Source organism: Diadema antillarum, unplaced genomic scaffold (genome assembly GCF_040938485.1).
Source record: "Diadema antillarum isolate AM-2024a unplaced genomic scaffold, OU_Dant_1.0 seq00000765_RagTag, whole genome shotgun sequence".
Classification (NCBI taxonomy): Eukaryota; Metazoa; Echinodermata; class Echinoidea; order Diadematoida; family Diadematidae; genus Diadema; species Diadema antillarum.
The window spans coordinates 68069-93150 of record NW_027271655.1 but is presented as its reverse complement, the minus strand read 5'-3'; the positions used below and the strand labels follow the sequence as shown (position 1 = coordinate 93150).

The 25082-nt window shown below is 37.2% G+C and overlaps 1 protein-coding gene across 1 annotated transcript in view; it reads right to left on the bottom strand.

Annotated features, from left to right (window-relative positions):
* LOC139738701 (uncharacterized) overlaps nt 1-18631 on the bottom strand; it is a 29034-nt gene extending 10403 nt beyond the window's left edge. The window contains exons 1-8 of the mRNA XM_071649336.1: nt 18529-18631; nt 13983-14099; nt 8711-8740; nt 8064-8159; nt 6734-6835; nt 5805-5834; nt 3214-3312; nt 2188-2322 (exon numbers count right to left, since the gene is read on the bottom strand). Coding sequence (XP_071505437.1) covers nt 2188-2322; nt 3214-3312; nt 5805-5834; nt 6734-6835; nt 8064-8159; nt 8711-8740; nt 13983-14099; nt 18529-18631 — 712 coding nt within the window. The remainder of the gene's footprint in view (nt 1-2187; nt 2323-3213; nt 3313-5804; nt 5835-6733; nt 6836-8063; nt 8160-8710; nt 8741-13982; nt 14100-18528) is intronic.
* Nucleotides 18632-25082: the final 6451 nt, after the last annotated feature.

Sequence of the window (25082 nt, the reverse complement as noted above, 5' to 3'; positions counted from 1 at the left end):
CCCCCTCTTTCATGACCTGGAAAAGTTATATAGTCCGGCTCCCAGGGTAGTTTGGATTGACGCGTTATGATCGGCTATCATCCAGGCTCTCAACGGCGTAATCTGGGATTTTCAGCAAAGCCTTAATATGACCGAGTATTGGAAACGTTGTTTGGGATATGAAGCTCGCATACTTAATGGGGAGAAATCGAGTTTATGGAGTGTGTCTTAGCAGGCAGTACTATTTATACTCCTCATTAACATGGAGTCTTCTGGATTATGATATGCCTAGCTTGGGCAATGTCTGTTTGTACAAATGGTAAAGATAATTTTAATGCTTTACAACTATTCCCCTTTCCATCTCTCACGGCCACCCCCTCTCCCGCTTTCTCCTCTTTTGCAGCAAGCTGTTTACAAAGTATATTCTCCCTGCCTTTTTACTTTTTTTTTCGTCTTGTAAACAGAAGAGGAGTAGTATGAGTTAGCTCCATGCACTTCTAAAGTCATCTCTTTTCTCATACGTATCACTTTGCCATGCCAATACCGCAGCAATTTAAAAAATGTATCGGTCTTTTTCTAATCGGGATTTCCAGAAAGGGGTTTTAAGGGAACAAATAGCAATTATCTCATTGCAATCAATAAGACTTCATGCCATCACGTATTTCGACGGAACGATCGAGCGAACAAGTATAGTTCATGGCACAATTTGATACATTTTGACATTAAAATGAAGCGTTTTTCTATATACTCCAGTGTTATAGCGGAGAAGTTGAGATTTAATATTTGCGAAGCAAACGGATTGAATATTTTGTTCGTGCGGGAATGGAACTAATTACACATCTGCACATTTCTCTTCCCGTCTATCATGTCGAGGATCCTCCGAGAATACAATTACCACCGATTTTTCCTGAATGTTATTACCACTGAAGTGGCTCGACTCAGGACACTACTCGTACCGATTTTCTACAACGTCAACCGCACTATCAGTCGCTTCCCAATAGGCAGACAAAGTCATTCTGTTCAGAATTAAATCGGATGAAGAGCCAAGGAAAAAAGAGAGGGGGAAGAGAGAGAGAGAGAGAGAGAGATAAAGAGAGAGAGAGAGAGAGGGGGGAGAGAGGGAGAGAAAGATGGGGTGAGACGAGAGCTACAGAGAAGGTCCTGAGAGAAGGAGAAAAAGAGAGGCGGGGGATAGAGGGAGATTTGGGGAGGAATATGTGAAATAATCCGCACAAATTCTGCGAGATTTGATTGTTTGAATCACCTCCTAAATGAAGTGGGTTTTCATGTATAAGACTAAGATGAACACTTGAACAACAACAACAACTACAAAACCGCTGCTGGCTATTTCGGTTTTTTTTTCATATTGAGAGAGAGGAGAATGCAATCAAGATGGTTTAAGAGAGCGATCTCACTAAAATCCCGACTGCAACGATAAAAGTGACAAGGTGTTCCAACAAGTATTCATCAAAGATACCCCAGGGTATAGGGGTTCAGTGGAAAGTAGCACTTGTTTTCACTGGGTTTTTCTTGATATGATCAATTTGAATAAAAGACTTGTTTTCTTGAAGCTCTTAAAGGAAAATTCCTTTTTGAATTCATCAACTTTTGTTACATAAATTAATGCAAGTAGGAACGCATCTGTCATATTTGAATTCATTGGAACGCGACGCGAGAAAAGGGCCCTTAGCGCTGTAGCGCACAAACACCATAAAAAGGAACAGAAGTATAGATAGATATATCTAGACACATCAAAAAGTGGCCGGATTTGGACATTTTTTAAATATCAAAATAGGGATATATAGGGGTGGAATTTCACGAAACGGTTTGCATATCTAAATAAGTCAGAGTCTATTCTAAAATGTGGCAGTAAAAACTCATTTTCGGTACTAAGCATGCCCTCAGGGCCCCCTTTTCGCGTTGCGGCCCATTATTATAAAAGAATATCGTAATCCTATGTAATAACGATGATAACAATAATAATAATAATAATAATAATAATAATAATAACAATAATAATAATAATAATAATGATAATAATAGTAATGATAATAATAATAGTAATTATAATGATAATAATAATAATAGTGGCTACTTGTATCGAGCACAGGTCCATCTTTCGTACCCATGGCTCTTCAAAAAAAAATAAAAAGATAGATATGTTCAAACTTGACAATAGAGAAGAAAACACACAATGGGACATCCTACCACATATCCCACACATCGCACGACAATTCTTGTAGACACTCTGCTCGCTGTAGCACTGGTCACGAGTGAAGAATGACCCTCCTTTGACCTTGGTGACGTCATACTCACAGCGTCTCAGCTTGTTTTCACACATAACTGATGTTGAAGGAAGATTGAAGAAAAGGGTGAGTAAAGATCAGACACCACCACCACAACATTGATAAAGCCCTTCACTCCGACGCCTTGGACAGACCACAAATTTTCTTGAATAACTTTTCAACTCAATTCAAAGGTTTTATGTTCACTTCTTTCAACAGAATGTACAAAAGTATACATTCGACATGAATTTTTAAGGAATGATGCATAGTTAGCAAGGAATAACATGTACATGTCGGTAGTCATTACAAAGTGAGGCATTTTCATACAAACATACATTCTGTGAAAAAAAAATGTGAAAACTTTTTTTAACCATTAAGCATGTTAAGGAAGTGAGTTCAGTTTTATGGTAATGTAAATATAAAGCCTTTGTCAAAATCTTCAGCAACGTTGTTGAAATGAAATATGGCATGTTATAATTATCCGATAGTTAGCTACGTTGACTAAGTTTTTTTTTTCAAATTTGAGTGTAGGGACAACTATTGAAACATCACTACATCTTTTATTTGAGTGTTTGATAAAATCGTTCCGTCTCTCTTTTTCTTCATTTCAAAATGCATTATTAAAGTAAGTCTTCAAATTTAAATAACGCGAGCTCATTCACACTGTATCCGTTCATGACTTTTCCCCCTCTCTATCTCTCTCCCTCATTCAGCACAAAATCATAATTTTCCTCAAATCAACCGGAGAAACTCTGTTTTCACGATATTATCGTTTTTATTTTGATGCGACAATATTCCTTCCACACGCCCACTGAAACACTCATCGATTCTGTTGTTGACTAAAGAGGGAACTTGGAGCACATTCTCAAACCCAGAGTGATCCTGCAGAAATAGTAACCATAGCAACCTACGTAAGAACACGTCGCGGTAATAATACGACTATACTCACCCTCACACTGTTCGCCCTCCCATCCTTTGGCGCACAAACAACGGCACTCACTGTCCGTATCGATCATAGTTCCACCATTCACGCAGTCCTTCAGGCACACTAGGGGGTCGGGGATCAATACCCAAAGCAAAGCAATAATAATTGCATCTCATCATAATTGTTATATAAAAAAGAACACGCTTTCATGTTTAAACTATCTAAAAACAAATCGATTGACACTGTGCGATAAACAATACACTATAGTACATTGTACTTAGCTGCAACAATGAATACAACATGATAACAGATGAGTGAATGCCCCGGTAAATATTTTAAACAACAAGAATGTAATACATAAAACCTGCAGAAAAACATAAAATACAAGTGTTTTTTGACTTGAAATTGTCATCTTGCAATCGAGGAAGACGTGAAGACTCTCCATTTATGCAGAGTTTCCCCTTCTTTTATTATGTCTTGTCATATTCATCGTTTCTGTCTTGTATACACTGCCTTTGTGTTGTCCTCGGCGTTTTAGTCGAGGTTTAAGTTTTTAATTGTATGTGTACGGGGGCGGATCCATGATTTCCGTAAAGGGGAGGCGCCTTTACAAAATTAAAGGGGGCGCGAGAGCCCCCCTTCTTTTTATTGATTTTGTTTGAACAAAGAATAAAGAGGGGGCGCGCTCCCGGTGCGCCCCCTCTAGATCCACCACTGAGTGTGTGTGTGTGTGTGTGTGTGTGAGCGTGTGTGTGATTTTTGTTCCTTCAGTATAAAGCGAGAGAGATTTACAAGATACTATATCACCCCCAAGCTGTCATCTCAAGTCAAGCGAAGTGCTTTATGCTGCTGGTGTCCTCCATTTGTACAACATGGTATGTTCGTGTATACACGTAATTATGCCTGTTTACTTCAGATATATTTTGAGTTCTCTTCTAGTATTCTTGATTGTTATTTTGATTAGAACATTGTTGATTTACCATAATTTCTTTGGTACAAGACAGTGGAGAAGTAAGACAAACTGAAAGTGAATTTGAAATAAAATGCTGAAGATCTTGTAATAAGGGACAAACAATGTGCGTGGGCTAACACACACACGCACACACACACACACCACACACACACACACACACACGCACACACACACACACACAAACAAACAAACAAACACACACGATATGGATCATAACAGCACAGCACGGAAGAGCCCCGACATAATTATTATCAAAGACCGACACAAATTCATCACTGTCATTCCATACGAAGGTGGGGTCAAGAGAAATGCAAACGATCCTGTAGGGCGAATGCAATATAACCCCATCATCACTTATCTGAGTTATAGAAACAAATGCTACTTTCCTTTAAGATAGATGCTTACGGTTGTTAGAAATGATGATAACTGCAATTACCATCCAGGCACGTGTCAAAATGCAGAAAAGGGGAGAATACGTACTTGAGAAAACATATAAGGTCTGTTAAGTTTTTCCGTGACCGGATTGAAAAGTGACTTTTATCTAAATCCAATCGCAAGATGGGGAGAAAGAATCGAAGTTGTCTTAAACCTGATTATCAAGATCTTGTGTCCCCTTGGGGTACGAATTCAGTTGGCTTTTTACTTGAGTGAAATTGATGGTTTGTGCAAGAAGATTTAAATCGTAATCTTGGTCTAAAGGTTCATTCTCAGAAATCAGGAGCAGCAGTCGAAGCCTCTTTTGATTGAGATATTACTTACTTTACTACTGCTTAAATTTTCTGCCTATAAATTTTCTGCTTAGAAAGCGTCTTTATTTTGTGATTGAGAATTCACTATAGCTGGTATACAAATTAGAGTATACAAATTATTAATACGGATGGCATTTAATCTGATCTGAGTGAGACAATAAGAAGAGCTTATGAGAATGAAAAGAACAAACAACCATCAACCAACATTTGTCATCTCGAAATGCAAAAAAAAAAAAAACAAACCACCAACCAACAAACAAACAAACAAAAACACGTCTCTTATAGAACGAAACATTTCAAACAAAAGCCGCCAAAATATACATACATGACTATTCTACACACTCTCTCTCTCTCTCTTTCACATGCACACACACACATACACATGATACATATACATAATATATATATATGTGTGTGTATATATATATATATATATATATATACACATATACACACACACACATATATATATATATATATATATATATATATATATATATATATCTTTTTAGGACTCTCATTGATCTGTAATCCTTCAGCGTACCCAAAATAGTTGCTGTCACCAGCACTCGAACACGTTTTATAAGGTGATCGAAAACAAGCACAGTTGTCTCTGGTGAATGGGATGTGCATTTAGGAGACTTTTATATACAGCTGCAGATGTTCAAATGGCTGCATATAAATATGAATATATAAATATATATATATATATATATATATATATATATATATATATATACATATTTATGTATATATATCGTTATATATATATATATATATATATATATATATATATATATATATATATATATACAAACATATAAATAGAAAGAGAAAGCGAGATATGGGGGAGGGGGTGTACTGAAGTGTCGATTATTTTCTTTTCAACTCACCATATCCGGGCGAGCCAGGTCCAAAGCCGTCTATCAATGAGAGAGAGAGAGATTTGAGTTTCACAAATTCAAATTTCATCAGCCGTTGACAGTAACTATTGGAGGGAAGATATCAACTTTGCAAATACAAACTGTACTTGGGGATTCAAATTGCTCTGAAGAGAGACATACGCACACACACACACACACACACACACACAGGTATGTATATTTTGTTCGTGTCGTGTACAAGCCAGTTCATAGTAAGCAAAGGTCCGCATTTGCCTCCAAACGAAAGAATTTCTAAAACATGAATTAATCTTTTTATTAGAAAATCCGTTGAAGATAGGCATACAGAAAGTGATATAATTTACATGTAATTGATGCATGACTCTATTTTTTTTATTTGGACAAAAGAATACACCTCCACATTTACACACCTTTACATTCCGGTACACATCTAGTTCAAGCATGAATATTTTAAACCTGTCTGCAGGAAGACCTATCCACTTATAAATGGATTTCGAAAGAAGTTCTGCAACGACCTTTATCTGCATAATACTCTATGTTTAGCTTGTGTGACTGTCAACTGGCTTACATATATTACTCATATGGTAAAATTTGCTCTTAGAATTTTACGTTGAGATAATGTCCTCTAAAATGTATGAACTGCCACGCTACGCCTGCTGTAAATAATAATGCTTTCTCCTCAACCACCTCCTCCTCCTACTCAACGTTCCCATCCTCACCCTCTTCCTCCTCTTCCTCTTCTTCTTCCTCCTCCTCCTCCTCCTCCTCCTCCTCTCCTTCCTCCTCTTCTTCTTCCCCCCCGCCTCCGCATCCTCCTACTCAAGCTCATTCTGCCCACACCTCCCAACTCCCTTGCCTGCCGGCTTATTTCCCACTCATTCCATCCTTGAACACTTGTCGATCGTTATGGGGTCACTTACCGCATATTCCACACATGACCGGGCAGCGTCTGGCGACGGAGGCACTGCTGCACTGACCGACGCCCCACTGGTGGCATTTATCCGAGGTGTCCTCACATTTCTCTGGGAACAAAATCGAAAGTCATTGAAAAAAAAAAGAAATACATGTACAACACATGCAGGAACACCAGCAGCAACAACAACAACAATAACAATAACAACAACAACAGCAGCAGCAGCAGCAACAACAACAACAACAAAATTTTCATATTTGGTCTCTTTGTCTTCTTGACTTGAAGATTGCGACTTTTTTCCATTTACTGGATGTTTTGCATGATCATGTAGTATTCAAGGGAGCCAACAATGACTTTGTCGTCTCAGGTATAAATGAATGCAAATAAGGTTTACCTGGTTGAACATGAGAACTATATTTATTGTGTGTCATAGTTTGCCCCAATTTGCAAGCATAGCAGCTCACGTTTTAGTTATTCATGAGCATTTGGACATGTACAAGTATATATTTTTCATTACAGGACACATCTGGGGTTTTTTTTTTATTTTATTCACAGAAGTAAAGCAAAATGAATTTATATTCTTGATTTCTTTCGCGTTTGCGAATATCAGAAATTAACTGATCTTAAATTCTTTTTAAGTTTAAAGTTGTGAGGTGATGGCATCATAAGCTCACTCAATAACATATTCATATCAACTGTTCAAGAACTATTACTCCCCAAATAACGATTAATTTTTTTTTTTACTTTTCATTCGATTTTTCAGCAATTTTCTTACTTTGTGCTTGTCATATTTTACTCTCTTTTTCGACTTACTTTGAACTGGTCTGCAATTTCCCTTTAAAAAGCTTTGAATTTACGGTTTTGGTTAATTCCATTTGTGGTAGAAATTCTTCACCAATTCGTGACGTCACAGTAGAAGAACAAACTAAAGAAAATATAAAATGAATTTTATATCCATAAGACATTTGTCCAAGGACACCAAAAGAGCATTTAAACTAAGATCTATCTCATGTAAGGATAATCATTCTACATCAAATTGCCAAAGTAAATCGCAGTCACAGAAAAAAGGACGTCTACTTTTATTTGAAAAGATGTTTTCATGAAAAATTAACCAATCGTCCGAGATTCATAAGTTTTTCTAAGGTGTATTACAATTATTTATGCACTCACTTCTCCTTTAATGATGGACTCCAAGACGGCAAAAAGTGGTCAAATCTCATGCTGTTTGAGCCTAAAACTTTTGAAGCGATTCCCGTCGTCTCCCACTGACCCTATTAACAAAAGTTACCACTCATCTAGCTTCAAGCTACATCTATTCGAAATGAGGACTATTATACCTTCGCACAATTCGCCGTACCATCCCTTGGCGCACTGACACGTACAAGAAGCTGCGTCAACGGTTCCTCCTGGCTGGGAGCAGCGAAGTTCACATACTGTCTCAAGAAAACAAGTGTACATGAATTTTGAGATCCCATTTAAGTCTTTGTTTTAAAATTAGATTGTAATGATACTTTGTGTGATTGGTAAGATTTACTACATTACATGAAGCGACGTGTTTTTGTGAATTCAAAATATAATACCCTCTCATCTCAGCGTCTCTGTGAGGCTAGTTTCAAAACCACATTTATTTATTTATTCATCTATTTATTTATTTATTCTGTGTTCTTTATACACGGTAGTCTCTTCAGTACATAAAACTGCTTTACAAGAGAGACCTGTATTACATCAAAAATATCAAAATATACAGTTTACAATTTGAAACAAATTTCGAACAGTACAATGTTACAATCCATAACAATATATTACATACAATACATTACAAAATACGAAAAGTTAAAACGGCAATCAAAATATCGATATCGTGATGACGTGATAACTAGTTTTATCAACCAAAAGTGGATGGGTGCATGTCGTTTTTCTTCGGCATGAGAGGAAAGTACGGAACAGCGTTCAAGAAATAATCTGGAAATAACTGCACACTCACCAAAGCCTTCGGATCCTGGTCCAAATTTCTCTGCAAAGATATCGAAGTAAAATAGCAAACAAAAACACAGTGAAGTACATCTTCTGTTTACAGCCCTGCTATAGTTTTACGATGAATTTTCAATATTTCATGGATTGAATATTCAAATGATTGATTCATTTGTTCATTTATTGATTTTCATCCATTCATTTAATTGTTTGTGCCTTTTTTCCATTACAGTTCATTCGTGCATAGAACGGGCAAAAGAACCGTTCAAATGCCAGCACTATCAATGTAGAAATATTATCTTACAACTACTCAGTTGTTATTTTGAGTTTATTTTATTTCGTTGCACCACTGGAATTTCCTACAAAAATTATGTTGCGCACCAAATCCTAAAACATGTATTTTTTTTTTTCATTCATATACTTGAGCATATAGTATAAGCATACAACACAGGAAAGAACCTTTCAGGCAAAATCTATGGAAACAGATCAATAATTCAGACAGATAAAAAAAAATTAAGCAACGACTTCCTACCATTTTGGGTAACGTAATAAAAACACAGGCGTGAGTAAATTAGAATTTCAGAGAAATATCAAGAGTATGTTTAAAGATTGCGAAGAAAAAAAAAATAGTTCGCTCTCCAGTCGCTAGATATTGCATATCAATTGTTTAAAAAAATAGACTTCATAACATTATCTACGTCAATCTTGGCTTTGGGCAGCATATTCTATTTTTGTATCGGTTTCTCGATCCATGAATCATGAGAGGTTATTGAATTATACGGAGATATACGGGAAGCAGTCCCCTGCCCAATTCTTATACAACATTTATGATAATACTTCATCTCTCATTTTCCAGGTGTGTCATGATATACGATTGTGAAACGATTTTGTTGTGTGTTTTCAGTCCACCATCATCACCGCTTTTTTTTTTTTTGTTCTAGGATTTGAATAATTTTTCCCCCCCAAAAAAAAAAGCACTGCAGTAATCAAATCTAGTGCATGTGACAGACTCGTGAAAGACAAAGTGCTGTTTTGAATTATGCAAAATCGTGTTTGTTTTTTTTTCTTCAAAAAAAATCTTCCTAGTGCTTTTTACCACAGAATCAACATGTTTACTCCTTTCACCGTTCACGGTGCTTGTCGAGACAAACAATGAAATATTCACCAGCAGACAGAAAGCATAATTTGATTTGGAAGAAAAAATGCGTCAAAAGACGTCTTTTATACGTCATTACCCTTTATACCACACTGACTGAATGCACTTCTTAATGACAATATGGATGAGAAATTGATATATTTAACAAGAGTAAAAACAAAACAAAACAAACAAATAAAAAACACATACTCACGCTTACACACACAAGCACCTGATTCATATATCGATCAATTGTGTTCAAGTCGTGCTGAAAACTATAGGGACACTTGTCTATTATACTTTTTCGTTGTAATACAGCAGTGAAGATACAGTTAACTACATAACGTTACGTAATGTTTAGTACAATGAGGGTGGATATACCCAAGACGAAGTGGAGGCCGATATCAAACCTATGAACTCAGTTACCCCCCCCCCCCCCCTTTTCCAGACTCCCTCACTTGATGGCAATGAAATTGATAGGCGAACAAGATCGTCTCTATGTTTTTACCACAAGTTTTGGCCTTGTGAGGAAAAGACGCAATTTTCTTGGTCATATTGCTCTGATTAGACACATATACATACATGGCTTGCCATAGTCATAACTGCATCAGGATATAAAAACTTAGATGAATTTTGCATCATTTGTACTAGGAGATAAAAATGTATAGTTTCTGTTATGTTTCTCGTGCCGTTCGAGGGGGGTGGGGATTACTCCACACTTTGAATTTGTAGGAGTGCAGCATTAACTATAATGATATGCTACACGTTATATATACATTGAGGAAGACGTGGAACATTTTCTGTCCAACTATGTCAAGTGGGATTTAAAAAAGCGTAATAAATTAGCTATTCATCAGAAAACTGGTCTAGAATACACCGTTGCATATTTTTCTGTGTTGAACAGACTTTTTGAAGCAATCAGCGAGTACGAAGTTCAGTTTGGACGTTTGGGTCTGGGTACGGGATCTGCGAATCGCCTCCATGAAGTTTCCAGACTGTGAAATCTAGAGCATTACTTTTTACGATTATGCCGACATTTTGGTGCTGGAATAAAAAAAAAAAAAAAACTAACACTTTCGTCACCCCTCCCCTTCCATTTAGTGAAAAGTTATAGAGAAGTCTGCGACCTGTATTATGTTTATTCAGAATGGGACATTCGCGGATTTGCAAGTCTCCTGATGCCGAGCTGTTTGGTGTGTGTATTTTCGTTTTTGTCTTTTTATTTTTAGAACAAGTGCAGGAAGAACAGGATCAGCAAATCAGACAAGCACGCTGTTAAGGCATCTGGATGTAACTGCCATTACGAGCGATGAGGGAATTGTGCTACTTTAGACATAAAGGTGGATTTGCATAACAGGTGCATGTCGATATAACAAGTGCATTTAGCAGCACATGTGCATTAAGCGACACGAATTTGCATCTGCGACGGTATAATGTATACGTCTGTTGGTACGGGCAGTGAAAAGGAGCACACCTTTTACTTCTGTCCGAAGGATACTTCCCTTTCCTAAAAATACTTCCCCAAGTTACCTGCATATTATACTGTCGGACACAATACGGCTTTGAACATGTGATATTTGTGACACCCACGTCGAGAACACATATGGCGAATGGACCGAGTACAGGTTATGCTCCTCATAATCATTTTTTCTGTGTTTTTTGTTAATCAATTCGAAAATAATTTACGGCTATACTTTTGCCCAATTCTGGACCTCTCACACACAAATTATACTATAGTACATTCATATCCAGATACAAACAGACAGACAGAGAGGCAAACAAAAACACAGACACAGACACACTTACACACAAACACACACAAACATGCACTGCTCTCTCACTCTTCTACCTTGTCTATGGGCACGAGCCCATTTCGTATTTCCAAGAAGATTCAAGAGCCAGTATGATCGTTTGACCGATAGGGACAGATTTAATGATGTTGTTACGCACGAGTAGCACCAGCCAAATATGAGTTTCGATTCCGCGTTAGATTTTTGTTACGTCGCCTTTACACTGATGACTTTCAAATACAGTCGGCCGTGTATTTTACTGAGTTAAAGGGTTGATTTGTATTCAACTATCTCTGTATCACCATTCACCTTGGTCTTCGGAAGAGTTGTTATGACGTCCGTCTCGGTCTTTTGAGCCCTCTTATGACAAATTAGTCCGTTACCATACAACATCCCTCACAGCTCGGGTATTATTATAAAAGATTACGTGGGTATAGACAACCGGTTACAGTTCGTTATTCCATATAAAGTTCGTTAATCCGAAAATGAAATGAGGTTCGTTATTCCGAAGGTTCGTTAACCATAAAGCGTAATTCGGTTCGTTATTTCGAAGGTTCGTTAATCCCAAAATGAAATAAGGTTCGTAATTCCGAAAAAGAAATAGACCTTATTTAGTGACAAAATACGGTGGTGTAATTCTAGATAATTTAAATTGCTTTAATTCATGCTTGAGCTTTCACCTGTCCTGATGTCGCAGCACTTGGCGAGTTCTGTATGCAGACCTCTCTTCTTTCTTCTCTCCTCTTCCTTTCCTGTCTTCTGTTCTTCGTAGACTTGTATTGTTACCGTCTTCTCTCCTCTCGGTACTGTCTCGCGTCTTACAGTGTATATGCGTGTGGGTAATTGAATGTGTGTACGAATGTGTTGTCCTTGTCATATTTTCCCGGTACACGTGGTTCAGTGAACAGTGTCCGGGCATTAGCATTGGTATTCTATTTCTTTTTTCTTTACGACCTGTGTATCTCAAAATAACTACATGTACATTGTTATAAATTACTTAAATAACCTACATTAAATACTTGAATAGATATCATTTACTCATTACTTATCTAGCGATCCACATCCGACAAGCTTTGCTTTTTAGTGGATCACTATTTTCCATAACCGAATTTATTTTCCGCTCGCCCACGAAGTATCTATACATTGTTCCTCCTAATTATTGTATATATTATATGTTGTTCAGAAATTTATCTCGTATACTACATGAATCTATTGCAAACGTTCGAACAATATTATTTCATGACATGTATACTTTGTACTATGTTTTTGATTTTCGTTGATTGGAAATAAACTATGACTGAATTGAATTGAATTGAATTACAAAATGAGAGGATATTAGTACGCAATGAAGACACGCGCACACACACCCATACACACACATACACATACACATACACACACAGACACAAATATGTATCGATACACACAAACACACACGATAAACATACTTCTTGACAAACGGGAATACAATCGTAATTCGTCATTGCTGGGGAAAAATGTATTTCCCCCTTCTTCCTCCGTATGGCACCCTTCCCTTCTTCTGCATTATCATCAGGATAAACCATGCATGACGTAGAAACATCAGACAAGGTGTTAGATGTCACTCAAAGGGGGACAAACGCCACAGATTATTCCATTTTGGGATCAACGAACCTTATTTCATTTTCGGATCAACGAACCTTCGGGTTGGTGAACATTATTTCGTGTCCTGATTAACGAACCTTCGGAATAACGACCCTTATATCATTTTCGGATTAACGAACCTCAAAGGGTAGGGAGGTTGAGTGTTTCAGATTAACAAACCTTCGGAATAATGAACATCACACTGATAACTGAACATTACTGTGGGTGGATCTAGCAGTGTGAACGTCATAAAACGTAGGGTGAGTACACTCCATACGGGAAGATCAAATTCCTCTCACGACAAAAGAAGTGAATGAATGGTACTGATCGCCACAACTTGGTGGAAAGGTGTTATCCCATATAAGGAGAACCAACATAAACCATATTATATTCTTATCATCGTAATTTCATGGTATATGTTTCCGTCCACCGACCTTTGTCCTGGACATTGCAACGACCTGCGTTGAATCATCTACGAGCTCATACGAGCACTAATACATAGTCCCTTGGGCACTCTTGAAAGAAATAGTCAAAACCCTAACAGACAAAAGACGAAACCTGAAAGAAACGGTCACTTCATTCCATCGGCTAAACATGTCATTGCCGCCCAGTGCAAGTTTTTGTCCCTGCCATTCAGTCTTTAGGGATTGGCAACCATGATTTGTCAAGGCAGGAGATGTTAAATTACCACTGGACCAAGGGAGGATGCTGTCCCTCCTTTAGTGCCTTATACTCACCGCAAATGCCACAGGTAGCAGGGCAGTTCTTCAGCACGAAGTTGGCGTACTGAGTCTTGTTACACAGACCGGCAAAGCCCCTACAGGCAACCTCACCTCGGCTGTCGATACACTTCTCTGAAAAATTAGCGTTATAATAATAATACGTCTTTATTATCTTCGGCTACATTGTAGGTGATATCATCATTATCATCATCATCATCATCACTCCCACCATTACCATCATCCTCGTTGTCGTCGTCTTCGCCATTTTCATCATCATCATCATCACCATCATCATCATCATCGTCATCATCATAATTATCATCATCATCATCATCATCATTTGCATACCAGTATTATATCATGCTTCACGTACTAGTTAATGATATCAATGATATATAAATCAAATGTCTGTTATTACCGGCTTCTTTACGACAATTCACCACCAGCAAAAACAACAGCTCCATTCTTTCTTAGAAAAAGCTCAGTTCCGTGCTCCTATTATACCGTGACTGCAGCCGATTCTACTCGAAACTTCTACGACTCCAACTTTTATACTATATATGACTACTACTATACTACGTGACTACTACTACTACTGCTACTACTACTACTGCTGCTACTACTACTATTACTACTACTACTACTACTACTACGATACTACTATTACTATTTATTACAACTACTGTTTATCATTTTTATTAATAATTTGTGCAGATACCTAACTGCTCAATCCAATTATGCCGATGATACTGTCGTGTATTTTTGTGATAGTAATATTGACATATGAATCTTAATAATGATCTGGTTTGTGTTTGTAAATGGATGTGTGCAAATAAACTGACTACTAGTATCAATTTTGAAAAGACTTTATCTTTACTCATTGGATCAAGGCACATGTTGAATAGATGTTATAGCTTAGATGTTTTTATGAACGGTATACCAATACAACAAGTGGATCATGTTAAATACCTCGGTTTTATTGTTGATAACAAATTGAAATGGGATGTTCATATCGAGAATTTATGTAAAAAACTATAGGGAAATTAGTGAAGTATTTAGGCAGACTTCGTCATTTTATCAATGAATCTAATCTGAAATTGCTTTCTCAGTCCATTATCTTGCCACTTTTGATTATGCTGATATTATATTTTTTTTATTCAAGTCATAAAAAGTATATCAAGCAATTGCAAATTCTTCAAAATCGCGCTGGGTGGATTATCATGAAAACAAATCCTTATGAACATGTGTCTAATTTGCAAATTCATTTTAAATTGGTCTACTCTTGAATCTAGACGTAGGAAGCATCTGAACATGTTTGTATTTAAATCAACTCATAATATGTTATCCTCATCTATGAATTATATATTCCAGCCTTCCCGTTACTCATATTCTCTTCGTATCGCAGGTAACATTCTTCTCCCAAAGCCTCGTACTGATTATTGTAAAAGAACAACACATTATAGGGGATCGATGCAATACAATGCGCTGCCTTATACCTTGAAATTGACCTCAAGTCCAGATATATTTTTAAAGGTATTAGAAAATTATATTTATGATTTTATGTGACTATTGTTTATGTAACGTGTAGATGTATATTCCTCATTCAGTTTCTTTCTCTGTTGAATATACGTAGATGTCTGGGGTTTTTTTGTGTGTGCTTGTATTTTTATCATCGAAGTTTATGATTGTATATAATTTACAGCTGAAATATTTCTCTGAATGTTTGTATTTTCTTCTTTATGTAACTATACTGTTTGTTTATATTTCTCATGTAAGGGACCCCTCTGTAAAACAGCGCTGTTACGATAACAGTGCTGAGTAGGGCCATCCCTCCGTTGAAGGTCTATTTTCTGTAATATATCTTTGTTTGTATGTCTTTTTAATGACGGAAAATAAATACAATACAATACAATACTATACTAGCTACTACTACTACTACTGCTACTACTACTACTACTACTACTACTACTACTACTACTACTATAACTATTACTGTTACTATTACTATACTGCTGTTATAACTACCACAATCATGCCGTATAGCTGAGACCTACCAGGTCACACACATTAGACCTGAGTCTTATACCTCAGAAAAGAAAACCCACCAAGAAAAGACATGGATGTCCAACCACCTAAAACGTCACGTTTTGAGAAAATCTGTATTCTCTCAGACTAAGCCAAAATATCCTTTATAGTATGCAACAGATCGCACGATTCAGAGCTTTAAAATTACAAATACTATAGATTATGCTAAAGCACCTTGCCCCTGGGAAGGGGTGTGCACAGCCTCGCCTCCTCCCTACCCCGGCTTGGTCGCTTTGCTCCCTCGGGCGACGCGGACGCACAATATCTCACGCCCAACTGCATGCTCTCTGACTTTGGCTTATCTTGTAACTGATACTCTTACTTCTATTGTTATTCTAAAGCTCACTATGGAAACAAGTATACTTCTAAAAAGGCCGATCCCCGCTGATACTACCACCACTACTTTTTGGAATGGCACTGTTGCTACTACAACAAACAAGTTATCACAGTGTGCTTAGAATTAATCTGCCAGTGAAAAAAAAACAACAGAATCAACCCCCCCCCCCCAAAAAAAAAAGAAAAGAAAAAAGAAGGAATGATTACCCCTCTACCTGAAGAGAAGAAACTGAATATGCTCGGTTATCCGCTATCCGCTGATAACATTCTGACGAAGAGAAATTTCCAAAGTATACAGGCTATGGTAAATAGATTTTAGAGATTATACCGTGTTTTATAAAGGCTATGGCAAATAGGTAGAAATTCTACAGTATTTTTAATTCTTATTCCTGTTTTATAATGGATGTCCTAATTTCCATGAGGGACCGTAAGTGCGTTTTTTTTTTCTCCGTGTTCCATTTTCGAAGTGATGTTTTTTTTTTCTATGTAATCACCTTGAATGGCTTTATTAGAACTTCTTCAAAAATTTTTCCCGCTATGATATCATATGTCTTGGTTGCATAATGGTTCACAAGTTCAAATGTCGTGAATACGCGGTTAGATATTTTTAAAAAAGAATGGCTTGGCGTACATGGATAACGGTTCTGTCGTTAATTTCCCATGAACTGAGATTGTTATCAGAACAAAAGTGGTAGCTTACAGCACTGCGCGCAGGATCGGTGATACAAATACGACGAAAAAACACGAACTTCTGAATTAAATATCGCATTGACGTCATAAAAGAATCACGCATCACGCAATCACGCTGGATTTTTTGAACGTACCGAGGTGACCGTAACCGAAACAAACACTCGTTAAAAGAACAACATACCTAACAAATAGTTCACATAATTGTAGGTTTCAAATAAGGCTTAACTCTTGCTGTGCTGTGTAAAATTATTATATTTATTCATTAATAATTATTATGATATAATCATCATATCTATTTATTACTAAAGAAAAGGATTTCTGCTTCTTTTCTTCCTACATTGTCTGTTGGTATCCATCCAGAAATTCTAATTGTATCTAAAGGTAATGATCATTATCATTATTCACCACCTTTTGACAATGAAATTGGTAACTGCATTTTTTTCTATAACATATTGATCTATACAATCTGTATTAAATGTTGTGAAAGGATCAAACATGAATGGACCATGGAGAATCGTTCATCATCTCAAGTTAAATATTATAGGAATCACCACATAATATTTTCTCGTACCAAATTTCCCATTACATAAATGTATTACCATGATCTGTGAAGGGTCTTCTTTACATCCATGAGCACAATAGCTGCGTGGGATGGTTAACCTTAGCAAGCCTACTTTTGCAAGGTGCATAAGAAACCGCTATAGGTAGGAAAGATAGGTGTGAGTATGGTTATGTTCCATGAACTGGAAGGAAGTGATTGAGCAAAGTATCCCTCATTTTTTCTTTCTTTCTTTCTTTCTTTCTGAGAGGAATAGAACGAGTTACTTCAAGAAAACTAGCACAAAAAGTGCGGCCCCGACTTTGCGGGCGTTGCCTAGCAACGAAGTTAATAAGCATGTTTGAGGAAGAAGACGATTATAAGTCATGAGACTGTGGACGTGCACAGAGTCGATTTTTATCGATGTTCTCATCCATTATTTATCGAATCTTTACGTAACAGGAGCCTAACCATTTCCCAAAGGCAACACGTATTCAACTTGTGGCATTTTCGATTCCTTCAAACCTGCAAACGTGAAGGGCATACAAGTAATTGAATCTGCAACAAAGAGGCCCGACATTAATGAAAGAATCGGCCTGGTGAGTATTCTATCGCATGTGTCGATAATTACGAAACTTCTGGACATTGCCGGAAGAAAGGTGAGGGAAAAAAGAAATTAACTTGTTGTATGCCTGCTCTTGGTATTCAACAAGCGAAGGAAGAATGGATAATCAATTTCCGTTTGCCTTGAGGATGAAAGGCTGCATGATTCATGGACACAGCAGCTCTTCTGAAGGGTCTGTCTGGGATAACATTGATGCGCGATGTCGAAGAATCGAACCACCATCACAAACATCAATGTAGCTAGAAAGACAGAAACTTAAATACAATCTTGTAGGCCGACATACTCACCGTCGCACCGATCACCCCACCATCCCGTTTTGCAGACACATCGACAAGTTTCCTCGTCTACGATTCCGTGGTCGCATTCGACGTCGACTTCGCAAGCCCACATCTTTCAAATTAAGCCAAACAACTCTCTACCGCTGTCACAATGCAATATTTACCATCACATTAATTACATGTTTCATTGTTGTTATGATATTCTTCTCATTACCAAGTTACCATGCATGATTATCATCACGAAATAAAATGAAATGAAATGAAAGGAAATGAATTATTATAATTGTTGCCATCATTATTATCACACGTAGCATCATCTGATTGTTCCTGAAACTTTCTATATGGTGTGTATAGTAAAGAAAGATGTTTACTGTAATATTTTGTGGTATTTATCCCTACATTATTGGACACGTTGAGTGAAATGCATATCCGTGGCCCTTGGGAATATCCCAACACAACTTAGCATGGGGAACATGAAGCCACAATATTGTGACTGTAAGAATTGATACTGTCATATCGAGTTAAAAGAAGAAGAAGAAGAACTTTATTATCATAGTGAGTGCATATGCACAGGTGTCCTCGTCTACGAGACGATAGTGAAATTGAAATTGAATAGTATCACTAATATTAATACCAGTGTAACCATGACAACATTCTTTGAAAATAACGCCTGGTCCACAGGAATCATTTTCGTCCTTTACAAGTTCACTCAACCGAAACATTGCACGACATTGCACGACAATACACTATTGAATTGAATTGAATTGATTGTTGTGATTCCATTTCACTTCGAATCATATCACAACTGAAATATCTGGATATCTGTTAAAACTTAAATAATATGATTGATACACTTATTCCAGTCACTTCTCTTACCTCTTGAAAAATGAAGATGAACGTCAGTGCTGTCAGCAGCACTTTCCATAGAGTCACCATCTCGACTTGAATTTCGACGTTTACACAAGAATTGTTCAAAATACAGTGTAAGTCCCAATACGTGTTAGCAAAATTGTGATATTTTTCTGATTTCTGGCCGTGTTCTCCTTGTCCGTTGCTGATATATTTGCACAAGTGAGCTCTGCAATTTAAGCCAATGAGCACCATTTTACTTGTTCTTTCTTTTGTGTAGTGGGATAAGGGTTAATGAAAAGACATCGTGCCCTGCAACAGATGTTTGATGACGTTTCAAAGTGTTTATCTTTCTGATCGCCCACATCTACAAGGTTTGTGACAGCTTGCGAAGACAAGATTAATCCCGAGTATTGAAACATTTGCCGAGAGGTATTGTCGAGAATGTAATTATCTGGACACAGCTTAATCAAAATCAGGTTTTCACTACTCTCATGCATGATCCTTCCCCTCCCTTTCCCCAACCTTCTTCCTCATCTCTCTCACTACCCCCTCCCTTCAACAAAAACAATGATAATAACGATAATAATAATAATGATATTAATAATAATGATAATAATAATGATAATAATGATAATAATAATAATAATAATAATAATAATAATAATAATAATAATAATAATATAACAACAACAACAACAACAACAAGTAACCAACCATGCCAACCGACCGACCGAGAAAGCAGACGAACAAACAAACAAACCTCGTTGAAACGCACCATATGTCAGAACACTAAGGTGATGGTACACGGTGGCCAAAGGCAGATGTTGAACTGGATGTTAAACTTTCGTTTAGAGCTACATAGAGTTGGTGACGAGCAGACTTCAGCATTACTTTTGCTACTCCTTTCCTTTGTCTTTCTGTAATGCAATCAACATCGTTTTCTCAGAAGCTGCTGTGAAAAATAAAGCCACTTTAACGAAGGACCGTAAGGAGTTGATTGCCAGAGTTGATATAAATGCCGCTATACAAAGAAAGATACGAGAGACAGATAGAGCAAAAGCGACGAAGAGCGAGCGCAGGGAACGAAGAAGGAAATATACTCCAGAATCTTGACGTCAAAGTACACGTCGAATGAGATAACAAAGTTGAAAGAAGGTTAAATGCATTGCCGTTTAATCGCCTCTAATGTAGTCGGTTTCTCTTCTATAGTACTTAAAGCTGTTGTCAGTTAATCTTCACTTACCGGGTAATGATGGAGCGAGTATTAGTATTAAAATCTCTTCTGCTGAATTGCACGTATTTAGGAATCACCGAATACGCACGGACAATTCTAGTAGAGCCCGATGACGTTACTAGATGAGAAAGAACTAAACAAACCTTTTAACGGTTTAGAATTTATTTTTGGATGTGATTACCAGACGATGCCCAATGGAGTATTATTGGTTGTTCCATTCAAAGGGAAGTTGAATTTGACTGGCGTGTAAGTTTCGCAAGCTTACCTAAGTTAGCATGAATATAATGGATAAAATACTCAAAGGATTATTCAAGCGTCTTAACTTCTAAAACATCATGTCAGGGAGACTGTGAGAATTTTGATAAGCTAGACTTTAGTTTGAGAAGATTGAGAGTAATTATACAATCGAGTCCGATCGGAGATGAATCTCAGCTATCTACATTAGATGTTAAAATGCTGCAAAAAGCAAGAAATTCAATATTTATGTATATGTATGTATGTATATACATGTATGTTTGTATATATATATATATATATATATATATAACTTTTTGTTTATTTATTAATTTAATTGATTGATTAATCAATTAATTAATTTATTGATTAATTATTCATTCATTTAGCCATATTGTAATGTAACATACATACAGGGGTACTTGTATTATACAGGCTAACGGTAGACATTCAGGCTCGTAGAGATGGTCGAAGGTTTTTCAGTACAAGTGATGAGGAGTAAATTTAATTTTCAGTCATTTATTGAACTTTTAGAACTCTGCATGATCACCGTTTGAACGTCAGATGGAAATAAAGTACCACGTGCACTCACGCTCACAGAAATCTGAGACGTTAATTCGATTTAAAATCTAGAAAATAAGGACGAAGAAATCATTCGGCAGGTTGGTGCAATTTCCATTAGATGCAGTGGCCCGAATTCAGTAAGGTATCATTTTGAACCAAATCCATGGTTTAAATCTTTTCCATGGGCAACCAAAAGGAAAAAGCCGTACCTCTTACATGACAGTGTTAATATACATTTAGCATTAAATGTCCAATCGGCGTACACAGTCGATGTGTCATGCTCGTATTTTAGGCGATCGAAATGTGCATAATTCATGAACTGTGTACCAACTATATACACAGTATGTGAATTCCGGCCTATGCTATCAATAGTGGAAGATGAGAGCTGATGCCCATTAAGAAGCACTGCATTCAGTAGAGTATGATTTAAATTAAATCCATGGTTTAAATTTAGTCAGTGGACGAAACAACAACAACAACAGCAGCAGCAGCAGCAGCAGCAACAGCAACAACAACAACAACAACAACACAACGACCGCTAAATAGACGTGCATCACAGCTAAGTGCAAATTCAGTATCGGATGCCCGATTGGCATATTCAATTCGTCACGCTCATCTACGCGATTGAAAGGTGCATACTCATGATTCATGAATTATGTTCGAACTATATACCTTAGTAAATTCTAAAATGAAAGGCAAGAACTGAAACCCAAATGTATCGTGCAGTCTTGATTCGTTAACTTTTGTGTTTTCGCTTATGTTTTTGGACTTGTAGAAAGGAGCACCAAACTGTGTCGCAACCGTTTCCGAAACCAAGGTCACACAGATCGTAGGCCTAAATCTGTTTTTATTTGAGTGATCCAAACGTTTCCAGAAAAGAAATCTTTGCTCAGAATCCACATTAGACCTTGTATCGAGCCGGTAGAGAGACAATTTAACCAAAATAAACGTATATATATATATATATATATATATATATATATCTTTTTTTTAATGCATGCCTTTAGCCATTGACTGATGAAGATTTCTCATGTAGTGGTGCACTTTTCTAAAATCCAAATTACAGACTTTCTTGCACTGACAGGTATTAGACTACGGAGTTGGAAGGGACACTAATAGAAATAGAAAATATACATGAAAAGTGTCGATATTTTTGTTATTTTCACAGTGCTTATTAATTTCATACTTATAGAGCTGAAAGCTGTAAGGCTTGTTTCCATTTTTAGAAGAAAAGCTACTTTATACTTTAAATAAAAGAAGAAGAAGAGGAGGAGGAAGAAGGAAGAAAGAAAGAAAGAAAGAAAGAAATCTATCGATCACTTTTCGTATGGAGATGACGGCTTATTCCACGACAACCTATTCTCGTTGGCACACCTGATACTTTTCCATTAGCATATCGTAATATAAATATGCGCCGCCAGGCGTTTGGATCATCTGTGAGTCGTTGTGGAACATATCGGATCGAGTACTGTGTAACGTGCTTCTATTCCACATGTCGTTGGGCGTGTCCTTATCCATGGTGCTTAATGCTACGAGAGCTGCAAGAAATAAGAATCAGGTGTCGACAAATGGCTTCGCAAAACACACACACACACACCTACCTGCGGATAGGATATCAAAACTCCGTGCCAATTATCCATTTCGCGGCTGTTTTGTTGTCTTCAGAAGGCGCGTGAAATCAAAGAATGACAGATTACGACTTATATTGGTTGGGAAAAAAAACAAAAACACCACGCAAATGGGGAAAAAACAAAAGTATAGTAGAAAAAGCAAGAGACAGGAAAAAAAGGCTTTCACGTGGTATCGCATACGATCGCGAGGCACGAAAATAACTAACCCCAGTATGTCATCGTGGCGTATGTGGTCACGTGCTGTAAGGAGTGGCCGAGGCGGCTCGCGTGTCCTCTCATGCGCTGCATATATCCTTCGACAAAACACAGTTTTGATGCATTTTCTTGTTTGAAACAGGCGTAAGCATGCCACCAAAGTCATGCTTGTTGTTGTTTAGAAAAGTTCTTTCAAGAAATTCTGTCGCACTCAATTCTACAGAAGTTTATCGCTTATCATCGCTTATCTTTCCCTGAATTTCTAAAGAGGGCATGACTACTATTTTTTTTTAATTAGAAGATTTCTTTCAACAACTGTCCTGTTGCCAACAAATAACTGAAAATTCGGAAATAGTGGCAGGTGTCCAAATAATTGTGTGAGGATCTTTCTTCTTCTTTTCAATCTTAGTGGTCATTCCAAAATTCAATAAATTGCAACCTAAACGAGACTTGCGACGGTTTTGTATTTCTCAGTCAGCGTAAGCCACTGCCTGATTGTAAAGACATGAAGAACTTATCAAGAGATGGATCCAACTGACTTGTAACCATCGAGAACCGGGCAACTTCGCCGTCGAAATCGGGACGAGGCAACGCCCGGCTGCACGGGTGGCCATCTCCGCTTCCCAGTGGTTCAAAGGTAATCATAATAGATTGGACATAATTGTACATTTCTCTTTCTTTATTTTTTACATAAAGCTTAGTGGTTATTCTCAAATAGCAATTTTATTCTTGTTACCTCACTTTATCAGTTTGTTATTTGCTTGTAATCATAATACGGTTTATTTCTCTCTCCCTCTCTCTCTCTCTCTCTCTTTCATATCTTCGTGATTGACAAAATGAGATCAAAAATTTTCATCAATAAGTCATTTCAGAGTTAGAGCATGTGCACATGTGTACAAAATTGACTTCAGTTAGTTACACACTTCGCTCGTTTTCAAAGCTGCCTAATGAATAAGATTGCCCGACACAACAACGTATGGAATTCATCAATTATCTTCAAACAACGGATGAACTTGCGCGGACCACGTGACTAGAATGATCCGTCAGTTAACTGTTTGGAAAGCATCCATTATTTAGCACTGAATGCATTAACAATCTTTTTCTATTGATATTGCCAAACACCACTTTTGCTGTCAGATGGATGTGCTTGCAAGAGCAATTTATAAGTATTACTTTGATAATCATTATGTCACAGATGCTTATCTCAGTGAATTTAAAAACCAACATGCCCTGTTGGCTCGAATAATTCTTTTTCTACCCACGTGCAAAGTGGAACACCGAACTGGCTTATTCTCACCGCACAAATAATATATGGAACTGTGTCAAGTTTATTGAATTATGAGATAAAAATGTTTCATTGTGACGCAGATAAAATGCTAATATTTTGATCAACGGTCAAATGAGCCCTTTCTTTGCCAGTGAATTTGAACAGTGTGTACAACGCTATGGGTATTCCTGTGTCAGTCAGCACTAAGAGCACACAAAAGGTTAACAAGATATTTCATCCACGGTCAATTTAGCTTGCCGCCGACCATATAGTGAGCTACTTTGAAGGCACACGCCGCCCCCGCTAATTCATTTTCTATCTCCTTGTGGAAAAATCTCGCGATTAATAAGTGATTACCTTGCACTGACCTTTTCCTAATTTCTCTCTCCCTCCCTCTCTCTCCCTCTCTCTGAATTGAATCTACTATGATAGATTGACTCATCTCTACGAAAGTTTTCATGTTTGTGAGAGCGCGAACCGACTCCTCGAACTATATCTTTAATATTAGCGGACTTCAGCGACAACAAATCCAAAAGATTAACATTCAAGCAAACTGCAATGTTGCCTTCGATTTGCGATACAGCAG